The sequence below is a fragment of the Chrysoperla carnea genome, chromosome 2 (assembly GCF_905475395.1).
Source record: "Chrysoperla carnea chromosome 2, inChrCarn1.1, whole genome shotgun sequence".
Taxonomy (NCBI): domain Eukaryota; kingdom Metazoa; phylum Arthropoda; class Insecta; order Neuroptera; family Chrysopidae; genus Chrysoperla; species Chrysoperla carnea.
In genome coordinates, this window is record NC_058338.1 from 35,505,646 (window position 1) to 35,518,608 (window position 12,963).

A 12,963-nucleotide genomic window follows, 5' to 3' on the forward strand; every position below is an offset into this window, starting at 1 on the left:
GTGTTATTTCAAGTGATTTTCTCTAAATCTTTAGGCATCAATATTTCAAAAACTATAGTATATATTGAAAAATTTTACTCTTAATTTTCGTCTAATTTTCCCAAGTTCTAGCATAATTTATAAATAAAATTCGAAACTGTCTCAAGTATGATCATACATTCACTTTTTGAGGAACTACCTTAATGCGTAGAAAGCAAAGACGATTGCAAAGAATGTTTGCTTACAGGGCTGCCCAAAGGGTCCAGTGGGAAAGAGTGCCATGGCTAAAGTATCTGTATATCTAGGACTTGAGGCGTTCGCATCGAATTAAAAAAATATTTTGTTTGTTGTTTTTTATACTGAGCATGATTGAATGGAATATTGGCGTTGATATTCTATAAACCAAACACGACATGCAAAATGATTGAATGAGGAAAATAGATGTTAAAATATTACTCCCATACCAATTCGCCTAAACATCCATAAAATAATACACGTTGTTGGTTACTGAATTTTAGTATATCAACATTATAGTTATAATATTCATTAGTGGTGCCGGCTGGCTGTTTGTATCTTCATTTATTATTTTAGTTGTGCTTCGTCGGTTCACAATTTAATAAAGTATAATTTGGTGTTTATTATTCAAATAATTTTGTGTAAGTATTTAATTTATTTTTCATTCACTTTACTATTCAATGCAAATTTTAATTCATTAACTTACAAAAATAAACAATTTAATAAGTATCTATTAAAAATATTGTAATAATTTACTAAAATTAGCGTATTTGATGTTACCTTTGCGATTGTGTTAGTTAAAATTATTGCACAATATTTTAAAACCAGTTTTATATTCAAGGTTTTTATTGTTTTTTTTTTGTAAACATTTTTTACAATAATATATAGTTAAAATTAAGATGTGCATTTCTGGGAATGTATGCTGTAAAAATATCCTCTTTAGGAACCACAATAAAAATATTTAGCTAAAAAAACCCGGTTTCAATTGCTTTTGCAATGATTTTCATGTAGCATTAAATCAAAATACTTAAACTAAAAATTTAAATAAAATCTTAAAATGAAATAAAATAAATAAAACAGAAAAATTAAAAATTATTACGAAGGATTGTCGTTATAAATACTATTCGAAAAATATATACACACTGTAAAGAAATACAGGATTAATAAATATTAATTTCCTTAAAATAAAGTTAAATAATTAATTATGTATATAAAATTAATAATCCAAAAAAAAAAAAACCTAATTGGGATTGTTCATTTTTACGGTAAATCAAATTATTATTATTCAATTATTTTTATTTTCAGGCTTAATATTAACAATTACTTCTTTGTAATGTGTAAAAATTTTAAGAATTTATAACGATATTCCTACCCTTAATATTTATAGTTTTTCTGTTTTAGATGAAAATAATGAATTTTTTTTTTTCATGATTTTTCATAATATTTTTTATTTTTTTTTCATGATTTTTCATAATATTTTTTATTTATTTTGATTTTTAGTTTATTTATTTAACTCCTCATGAATATTATTGCCAAAGCAATCGAAATCGGTCTAGATAATTACTTATCTATCACTTTTTAGAAAAATGAATAGTTGGGTCTGAAAAGGATATTTTTTAACAAAATGCATTTTAAAGACGTGATATCAATTTATTTTTGTTGGTAATCGACTTCAAAATAGAACAAGGAAATTTTTTTAATTAAAATACATTTATTTATTTATTTTTTATTGTGTTTATTTGAAGTCGCTTTGACAACCTAGGTCATTTGAAATTAATACTACACTCCAAAAAAAGTGTCCCATTTAAAAATAAATTCAAACAGTTAGTATCTGTTGGAAAATGGTGTGGAAATTTAAATTAAAACAAATGTTAATTGCACTGTAAAAAGTTATTTTATTTTAATTTAACAGGAGAGATCAAAGCTTACAAAGTTTCAACAAGGCAAATGGGGTTACTATAAAACTATATTTTCTAAATTACTTAAAAGGGTAATAATGAATTATTTTTCCTTTACTTTCAAATACATCTGTGGCTCTGTGGCTCCATATAATTCATTATTTACAAGATATTTAACATAAAATTTTTTTTAAATAACTAAATAATTTAATTTTTGAACATTGATTACAAATACTCTACGATACCTCCGCGAAAAAAGATCGAATCTGGATCAATTATAGCTGTTTCGAAAGATTTTACTTTCTAGTTTTTGAATGAATGGGTTAAAAATCCTTATTTTTTTTAAATCGCATTGTGGCGAGAGTTGAAAGGGTGAAGAAAATAACCTTTTTTTTATGAAATTTTGTATTTTTACGATTATTGTCTATTCTGTAAGAGGAAAAATTTCAATTAAATCGAGTAGAAATGCATGAAGACATTGTAATTTATTTTATGAAACAGCATTTTTTTTACATTTATAAACACGTTTTTTTATCAGTTTATATTTAAACAAAAATTATAATTCTACGAAAAACTTTTATGGAAATTTTAGTTATTTCAGTACTTCCCCTCTACAGATAAACAGAATTTCTTTAACGACTTATCTTGCCTGATTAAATATTATAATATGCATTTTAATTATGTAGTTTTACATTATGCTAATCATAATATGCGATTTTACATTCTCAACATCATTTGTTAATTGCATTTATATTGGGTTTTTGGTAGTACATACTATATTATAACAAATAATTAAAATAATAAAAAATAATTTTATTATTAGTGTATGACTAAAAGTTTTTTTATTTGATCTCAAAATTTTTCGAACTTGCGTTCATTCTCAAGAGATTCAATCTAATTTATACAAAATTTGTTTATAATAAATAGATATACAATAATATAATTTATCATTTGTTAATTCATCAGACAAATTTAATTGTTTTAAAGGCATGGATAAAAGTCGGGTAATGGTTTCATATTTCCCCAATTTTTTTTTATCTTGTTGAGCTGACTCCGCGGCACGATTTTAATGATTTTTACGTGAATCGATTTTCTGAATCATGTGAGTGTCAAAAAAAAAGCAAAAAAAAAAAATGAAAGTGGACGAACTGTTTAAGAAGGGCTATCATTGAATAGGTATTTGAAAATCCTAACTAAAAAGTGTGAAATAAATTTAAAAATAAAACCCAAATACGCAGAAGTAAAAACCAAAAAACTAAAATGCGGAAAAAATAAAAACTCCTATATCACCGCGTTCGTTATATTATTCCTAGAATTCCGACTAAGGTCAATCTATCCAACATATCCATACGTCGGGATTCTAGACTATCAATAATAATTACGGAATATGACCGAATTTATCTAATGAATAATCGCCATACGCGTAACAAATGAATTGAACTTTCGTTCAGTGTTCTCTGGTCTGTATTCATTTTTTACAAAAAATAATAATTTTGAACAGTATATTATTTTAATTACACAGATGATTAATAGTTATTTTAATTTCTTAAACAAAATATTTTGAATTTTTCGTTTATTATAGAATGAACATTTTATTATAATACAATTTGTAGAAAATAAATTGTATTTAAAATTCATTATCTAATCATGTTTTCTTATAGAATGAACGTTTTTTTTTTATACAATTTGTAGAAAATAAATTGTATTTAAAATTCATTATCTAATCATGTTTTCTTCCAAACTAATAGTTATAAAAAACTAGATTACCCGGTAAAATTCGTTTCACCTACAATTTATTTAATTGAAACTATTGATCAGTGATTATTAATCTTAATTAACTTGCAGTTCGTACTCATTAATAGGTATAGCCCGCTCGGTGAATCCGTTAAGCTGACCTCTTGCTATTCTTTGACAGGCACTATCTCTTTGACAGGCTCTCGGCCTTCGACGTGGCTAAAGCCTACGGCAATGAAGCTGGCTCCGTTCGCATATAGCTCTAGTAAGTACCTATTCACAATACATGAATAATAATAAATACTACCTTAATATACTATTCAAATACCTGTTCACAGTTCTAGAAAAATATGGTGGGAGCGCAAATAAATACATAAGTATATACATAGTAAGATATAATGCATAATTTATATGCGTTTCCACCATTTATTGCATTTAATATTTTGTCTTAAATTTTCCGCTCAACTTCCTCATTTTTTTCTCTGATAAGAATCTTCTCCTGACAAGAATTAACACAACAAAAAAAGAATTAGCCAAATTGTTCGATCCTTTCTCTAGTGATAGCGTGACCAGAATAATAGGGATTCATTTATATATATGAAACTATTTGCCATAAAAAAAGTTGTAAAAAATGAACTGCGAATATTCGCTTCTTTTTATTCAGGAAAAAAATAAATGCGTGTGTAACCATTACAAATCTGGGGTGAAAATTAAAAATCGAAAAATCGAATAATTTGTGAACTTTAATTTGTTGACTGCTCTCATAAATTAATGGATAGTTTCAGTAGGTACTTGGATGGTTTCAGTAGGAACCTTGAACCTTAGTTTGTTGACTGATCTTACAAATAAATGAATGGTTTCAGTAGGTACTTGGCATGATCAAAAAGCGTTACATGAGCAAGAAAATTGACCCTTCTCTGAATAATTTGTGATACCTACACATAAGAAATAACTATCGTAAGAAATTCAACGATTTTACGCGACGAAATAAGGCGCAAAACGTTTTCTTCAAGCCAGCACCGAGTATTATAATTAATTATAATTAAAATTATTCATTTTTGTATGTTTATTATTTTAGACATAATTAAGACACAAAACGATTAAATTACTAATTATTAAACATTCAGTTAATTCAAAATATTAAGTGTTTCTATTTTTAATAACTGACGCATTTTACTAATATCTATATTATATTAATAATAATAACAATAACAATTTAACAACACACTTAGATAGCTAGACATACATACATGTCACACACACGCATTACTAATATTCCCATATAATGTATACTGTGTAATTTGCGCCATCATGGGTAAACAGTGATGTTTACGAAAAAATGTTTGCAACAAAAGTTGTTTATTTTAATAAACAACCAAAGCGACCAAAATTAATTCGTGGTGGGGGGGACTAAAATATTAACACCTAATACCTACACACATTGGAATTGCTGAATAAACGTGTTATAAAAAAAATGTGTAGGTACGTGAGATCATCTATAAACTATATTTCGTCTATGAATTATCATGTATTTTATGTTGAGATGGCATTTATGCATAAAGTAGCGAGAAAAGTGACTTATTCGTTTGATAAGCGGCAAAAATTTAATTCTTAATAAGTGTTAATGCTTTGTTATGAATAGTTTTTAATCTATATTTTATATTAAGAATGTCTAGTAATGCATTCCTTACAAACTTACGAAGAAGAAAAATACTTGGATTTTCGATCTAAGGCATCATTAATGGTAACATCGTTAATTTTAGGAATTTCTCGACTAATATTAGGAAGACTTTTATAATTTCAGTAAAGCAGAGTTGTAGAAAATAAAGTCCAAAAAAAAAAAAAACAGTTATGCTACCTGCGTTATACGTAAAAAACTGCAAAAATTTAGTTGGTTAGGTTTTTAAATTATTCGAAAATTAGTACAAATGGGGGTCGGAAAGCAATGTAAAGCTGCTTTTTTGGTATGTTATTTGAACTCCTTGGAGGGAGTGTAAAACTACCTTTTGCAAGCAAAAAAAGTGCTCCAAACTTTTTTCAGTTTTTCACGCATTCCGTAGGTAGCACAACTTTTTTTTTGCTTGCAAAACGTAGTTTTAATCTTTTCTAAGGGGTTCAAATAACATACCAAAAAACCAACTTTACATTACCTTCCGGCCGCTATTTGTACTAGTTTTCGAATAATTGAAAAATTTGTTTTTTGAAGATCAACTTTTCCTGTAACATATACATTTTTAATTACTAACTTCGTGCGAACCCCATTCACGCGAGTTTAACCCGCACGGTATTTTATGCACTTAATATAGTCAAATTTTGATTAACCTCTCTATTCGCTAACTAATAAAAATAAAAAAGTATGCCATATTTATTAAATCTTACTCATTAATATATTGATTTTGGGAATTCCGGCCCGTATAAGCGATTTCACAATTGTATCATATACCAACTGTTTTTGTACCATCTAGGCATATACATGTCTGTAGTATGACTGAATACATCCGTTTAGTAATGCATCTAAGCGAGATGTATTATATACATATATTGTAAGGCTACAGATACGATACACAAGACTTTTGTTGTATGCATGCAGAGAGTGGGAGTTTTGTTGCATACAAATATTATTAATTATCTAAAAAACTTCCACTCTCCAAGCGTCTCCCAACTAATGTTAAATACATGTATATAATACATCTCGCTTAGATGCATTACTAAACGGATGTATTCAGTCATACTACAGACATGTATATGCCTAGATGGTACAAAAACAGTTGGTATATGAACTAATACATTCAGTATATACTACACAGAGACAACAAAAATTAACGAAGATCACAAAGCTAAATAAATTCACGAGAATCAAGAACAGGCCCGTGTGCAGGAATCATCCAATAGGAGGAAATCTTATAATGTCAAAATGTGATATTCAGTTCCTATTCTTATACTATGTAAATAAAATATATCAAGGTATATTAGGTTTAGTCCCAAGTTTGTAACGCATGAAAATATTGATGCTACCAACAAAATTTTGGAACAGGTGTTCATAAAATCACCTAATTAGTCCGTTTTCGGTTGTCTGTTCGTTTGTTTGTCAACACGATAACTCAAAAACGAAAAGAGATATCAAGTAGAAATATTTATAACGTGCTTAGGACGTTAAGACTTAGTACCTTAGACCCGGTTAACGTGCTTACGTCCTTAGACCCGGAGTTTTGTTGTAATTACGAGTTGGTTGGGCTTGGGAAATTTTTTTCCGTCTATTTTTTCCTAAATCTCCTCTTTTACACCATTCTGGGATTTAAATTTTCGAAAATCTTTTTTTTATGTGCCCCTACATCGTAACATGACATTTATAAATTTATTTTATGTTTCGGTAGCAAAATACGCTTTAATTTTAGTACATGCTTAATATAGCCCCCTTCGTTAAATAATTTTGGCTACGTTAGTTATAAAATACAACTATATAGTTATAAATTTCAAGGTAATTTTTTTAGCAGGTTTATTGTAAACTATTTGCTATATTCATTTGATGATAATTTTTTGTAATTTTGACCTTGAAATGATGATCGTGGCATCTGTATGATTTGCCATAGGAAATAAGTGATTTTGAATATTGAATAAATTTTAATATCCTATTTGTGAGACGTAAAAAGGGAATTCTATCTCAATGGAATGTTTCGAGAAATATAAATCAAATCAAATTTTTAAAAATTCCTTCTAAGCTATTTTGTTCGACTGCTTCTTTAACATAGGGCTATAACTTTTTTTGCCTTGGATAGAATAGAAAAAATCATACATTTATTTTCCAAATTTTCGGAGAATTATGAAAATAATTATCCTATCTTTTCGCTTTAAGAAGTGTGATCGTTTCTGTTCAAGAATATCATTGATCTCATCGTTTAATACAGTAGCCGAGATAGTCAGTTTTATGGAAATGTATTAATAGGCTGTTTAAAATAATCTAAACATTAAATCTGCAATATTTAAGGTAGTTCACTTCTGACATGTTTTTCTTAGGAATTCAATAAAAATGAAATAAAATAATGAAAGTATTCTGTATTTAATTATAAAAATATCCGTCTATCGAATGAGATTAACAATCAAAATTTGCAGAGTTAACATGCTAGAGGTACATAGAGTATTAAAAAAAGAGACTTTTCTCTATGCCTCGAAAAAGGTTCTTCCGATTTTTTCAAGAATAACAAACATTATAAATCACAAATTTTTGGTACCAAGAAAAACAGTGCTTGCCCGATTTTTTTTGAAAAGCATTCGAATGTGTATATAGAGGTCATGTAGCGTTCATAACATTTTTTCTGAAATATTATTTTTGTTTGTTATATTGGAAATAACATATTTATTATATTATATTTTTGTTTGTTCAAGGTTTGTTGCGTTTACCAACAGAATACGTTATTTAAGTTGTTAATAAAGTTGGAAGTAGGAAATAATTTGTTTTAAATTGTTGAAAAATCCCAAAGACTGACTTAAATATATATTTTAATTATGATTATTTTGATAAAAAATAACCAATAAAATGTATTTTGAAAGAAACTCTCCAAAATCTTTCTAAATCGGAGTCTAGTTTTATGTAATTCCTCGAAAAACAATATTTTAGGTGGATCAGAAAAAGTTTCACAGAAAGCCTTTTTCCTATTAATCTTGCGGGGTCCTAATAAGAATAAAATGTTTTTAATTTTTTCGATAATATATTAAAGTTATAAACCTATTATTTTCAATAAAAAAATAATAGGAGAAGCTTTCGAACTTCTAAAAAAGAACATACAGACATGCAACAAGTTAAAAGGAATAACGGCCGCTATAACGTTCAGCAAGTGTAAAGGATTGATAAATAAAATGACAATTTTTGAGTTGAAGAGCTGGTTACAAAAATCGCATAATTGCTTATATGCTGTTTAAGAGAACTGTTAATCTTTTCGACAAATAGAATGGCATCCGTAAAAGCGTATACTGCTTCCAGTCGCTCTGAAATAAAATATTTCTTTTTTATAGTCTCTATTTTTCACACAAGCAGCACTATTATGCAATTTTAAGATGATTTTTTTCATAAAAAAATGGGCTCTCTTCGTGGACAGCCAATATAACCTAACCTAACCTAACCTTTCATAAAGAAAATTATTTTTTTCTAGTATTTAAGTAACAGAACTTTAAAAGCATTTATTTTATGAGAACTAAACATTTCATTTTTCAGAAATTTCATTAAAATGAATTGGCGTGTATCAAGTTGTTGCTGCTTCTCGTTAAGAACGGGGACTCTTATCCTTGGCTATCTTTCATTGGTAATTTTCTTACATAGTCTACTGAAATATTAATTTAACTTATTAATATAATTTTTTTCCAGATTGGCAGCGTACTAGGAACTATTGGATCTATAATTATTTTATCAAACACGAAAAAATTTGTAGAAGACTCTCTTGAAGAAAGTATGAATTTGTTTATAATGATTTTATACCAGGCCCACTGCCAAATAAACTTGAATGGAATGCAAATATCGACTGCAAACCTTCGTCTTTATTGATATATAAATTTAAGAAACTCGTGAGCAGCAGATTTTAACTAAAATCATATTTCCCCTCTTATTAGATGCTTTTTTATTGACATGAAATTTTTGACTTATCATGTTTTCCAACGCATTAAATTTTAACAAAGAAGAACATAAAAGAGGCCTAGGAGTCTACCCTATCAAAAGACACTTACTTCACATGAACTCAATCCCAGACAAATTTTCAAGCTGCAACGCAGAGGCACGCAAATTCGTAGTTTGTTTTTCGAAAAAGCATAATATTTCGATATAAAAAAAATTAGGGTTAGTGGAAAATTGAAACCTCTAAAGGCATTTTTTTGACACCAACTTAACTCACATAAAAATTTGAAAACTGTCTAATCCAATGTGATCTGTGAATATCCCCTATATTTCGAAGAAAAAAGAAGGAAAGAGGGACACGATACGAACGCTTCCGTGATACTAAATCAGTTGACATACCGAATTTGGAGGCGAAAAAGTGAATTTTTCCTTGAGACTCCTCTCCAAAACGCTGAAATGAAAAACTCCACCTTTAAATGGAGTTGTTCATCAGTTCATTTATTGCTTTGCTACAAAAATAACAAGCCGCAAAAGTCGCTCTTTCGGAGTTATCAGGAGGAACGTTCTTTCGACTAGAAGATCAAGAAAATTGATTTTTGAAAGTTAATGACCGGGTTATGGACAAAATCGATGAAGCCATAGAAAAACCTTCATTGAAAAGGGGGTTGTAGATAATAATTTCTAGTTATGAAAAATCGGTATTTAATAAATTCGAATTTATTGCTTTATTAAAAATTAATCCATTCAGAAATTTCTAAAAATAAATTATTAAATTTGCCAATTTGTTCACAAATTAGCGTGGGTCATAGACCGATTTTTGGATTCCACTTTTTTTGCGACCTGATGTTTCTATTAAAGTATTACTCGAATTTGTATTAAAATTTACTGAATTTTTTTAGCTAAAACTACTCAACAATTGACTCCAGAACAACTTGATGCAGTCGTATTAGGTAAGCTCTCAAATTAGCTAAGATCACCAGTACGCGTTTGTGGGAAAAATTTTTCTATTCCAATTTTTCACACAACCACACGTACCTATAAACTTTAGTTTGAAACATTTTTAAAACGGATTTTTTGTAACGGATATTTTTTGGAGGCGGAGAAATTTAAATTGAAATAAAAACCAAAAAATGTTTTCAATGAATATACATGACATTTGTTTTATTTGACATATAATTTTATGGTATTATGGTTTGAATATGATTCCGAACATGTGCGCCCACCGCGGCTGGCACAAAAAGCGCTGGATGCAGTTTATTTGCTTAAAATTTGGCAATCGATTAATTTCACGAAATGAATCTGTCAATCCACTCTAGTAAATGTAAAGTCGCATGTCTACACCGATAAACCAGAAACAATTGAGTACTTGCAAATCAACATTCGATTCGTTATTGTCGAAATACAACCAGATCAACTGCCAACAGTCTGTACAAATTGGATCTCCAGATTTCGCTATGTACGAGCCGCGGGGATCACAATTCCGATATTATATTCTAACATTAATACCATAAAATTATCTGAAAGCCAATTTCATGGGTATTTAGGCCAATTTATAGTTCCAGTTTTATTCCAGTTAGTACGTGAATGGTTTATTTGCCTATTTTATTCGCCTTGCATTTTCCATACAGTTCTTATTTAGTTTCGCAAAATAATATAGTTTAATGCAATTTTAGTCAGTTTGAAGTTTATAAATAATCAAGCAGTTGTTATTTTCGAGGTACCATTTTGTTTTTTTAGGTTTTAATATAATTTTTTTAACTTGCAGTGGTTCAAATAACGGCAATAGTATGTCTAGTGGTGGCTTTGATAGGTGGTCTAATTTCTGTTTTATTATTGATGGGTGTTTATAAGGTAATTCTGTGAAAGTTTTTTTCTTATACTTTTCGGCTGTCTCCGATAAGCAGAGACAGAAGAAAATCGGTAATTCTATATATATCGAATTTCCATCCTAGAGTTCGTTTGTTGTTTTTAGACCCGATATACCATAGATGAGATACGGCTTACTATTACTTTATTCTGTGGAAATTTTTTTTCTAGGTTAATATTTACGGACGTATTAACGTAAAAAGTTCTTAAATACAGAATTGCTTTACTTCAATTGTTCATCGAATTTCCCACTATAAATATAAAGGTTGGTCTCTCAACTCTCAAGAGGCTATGGAAACTTTCGTATGGTGAAAATAGAAAACTATCTCTTTTCGTTTAAAAATCATTTTGCAGAAAAAATAACAACTTATCGAAAAATCACAAAAGTCGACGTTAATCGAAATGACAGGGATTATAAAAACTTTGTATTTAAGCCCTTTGAAATTAAAAAAATATATCCATCAATATAATAGTTAGAAAAAAAAGTTCAGAGGATAAACAAAAATTCAAATTCACTAATTTCCAGAAATTGTCAGAATTACAAACGATAATTAACGAAGCCGTATCTTGTTAATGGTATTAAATCGGATAGAAAAACTGCGAAATAATTTGTGGGCGGAAATTCGTTGTAGAAATATTGGTTTTCTTTTATCTTTACTTTTTTGGGACACCTTTTGAAAAGACGTAATTTATTTATTTTTTTTGTTTTCAAATAGGAAAAACCTGGCTTAATCAAAATTTCTGTAATTGTTTCCGTTATCGGTTGTGTACTTACAGGATTATCATGTATTTTATATCTAATTGGTTCATTTGCTAGTGCTGCAGCGTTTGGCAATTTTATATCAAGTTTAATTGGATTAGGTAAAATAATTTTTTTGTTTTAAGATTTGCTTATGTTGATAATATATGCGACATAAATCAAACTTTCCAATACACACCTCTTTGGTATTGTGATTGAAATTATGGATAAAAGTTCAAACTTTTTGCTACCTACCCATTTTTTAGCTTGTAGATGTTTCCAAAATATTTTTTTAAATTAATTATTGGAATATAAGACTTCGTTCTAACTAAAATTTTGGAAATCATTTTGAAAAGTGAACGCTGATTGCAAACAATATTTTGCATGAAAAATCATATTACCAGTCTATTTATTCATCGTTGTCAAACGATTTTTTTTGGAGTTATTAACTGTTCAAGTAAAATTGACACTTTGAATTTAAAGTGAAATTGCTGGATCTCCTGAAATAATGATCACGCAAAAATATTTCTAGTATCATTTGAAAGCTGAAAGTGAAAATACAAAGAATATTTATTTTTGATTGTTTATTTAAGTTCAAATTCAATCAATTTTTTTTATATTGTTACTCATAAAAAAAAGCTTACATTTTTTGTTGGAAACGTTTTACCAAATAGATACTGAAGAAATTTTTGGAAACATTCTACAGAGTTTTCAATGAGGGGTATGCAATAATGTCACATTACTGGCACAAATTATGTTCAATAGTTAGCCTCCACTTTTTAATTCTTTTTTTTTTTTTTTTTTTTTTTTTAAATTATAGCTTTGAATGTGTATTTCACAATGGTTATACATAGCTATCGCTTAGAACTATTAGAAGGTGGAGGAAGAAAAAGAGACAGTCCCAATTTACCTCGACAATTCTAGAGCCAGAGATGACATCGAAGTTGAATTATGATAGCGGTCGTCACGTTCTCATGAAAAATATTTTTATATATATTTTTATAATTTGTAATAATATTTTTTTATCAATTTAGGATATATTGAATCCACTACAAATAATTAACATGTATAATCAACAAAAGATTTTTCGAATCTTTGTAATAGTGAAATCAACTTCCAGCTAGTGGTTG

General features: G+C 28.3%; 1 protein-coding gene across 1 annotated transcript; it reads left to right on the forward strand.

Annotated features, from left to right (window-relative positions):
• The first annotated feature begins 489 nt into the window (after positions 1-489).
• On the forward strand, positions 490-12,812 carry LOC123293152. The gene is made up of 7 exons (XM_044873872.1): positions 490-635; positions 8,836-8,923; positions 8,986-9,067; positions 10,128-10,178; positions 10,994-11,079; positions 11,811-11,955; positions 12,654-12,812. The coding sequence occupies exons 2-7, from the start codon at positions 8,849-8,851 to the stop codon at positions 12,755-12,757; spliced, it is 543 nt and encodes a 180-aa protein (XP_044729807.1). The 5' UTR covers positions 490-635; positions 8,836-8,848; the 3' UTR covers positions 12,758-12,812.
• The last annotated feature ends 151 nt before the right edge of the window (positions 12,813-12,963 follow it).

Coding starts and splice junctions, on each gene's coding strand:
- LOC123293152 (XM_044873872.1), top strand. CDS start 8,849: ATGAATTGGCGTGTATCAAGTTGTTGCTGCTTCTCGTTAAGAACGGGG. Junction 10,179..10,993: donor ACTTGATGCAGTCGTATTAG/GTAAGCTCTCAA, acceptor TTTAACTTGCAG/TGGTTCAAATAACGGCAATA. Junction 11,956..12,653: donor ATCAAGTTTAATTGGATTAG/GTAAAATAATTT, acceptor TTTAAATTATAG/CTTTGAATGTGTATTTCACA.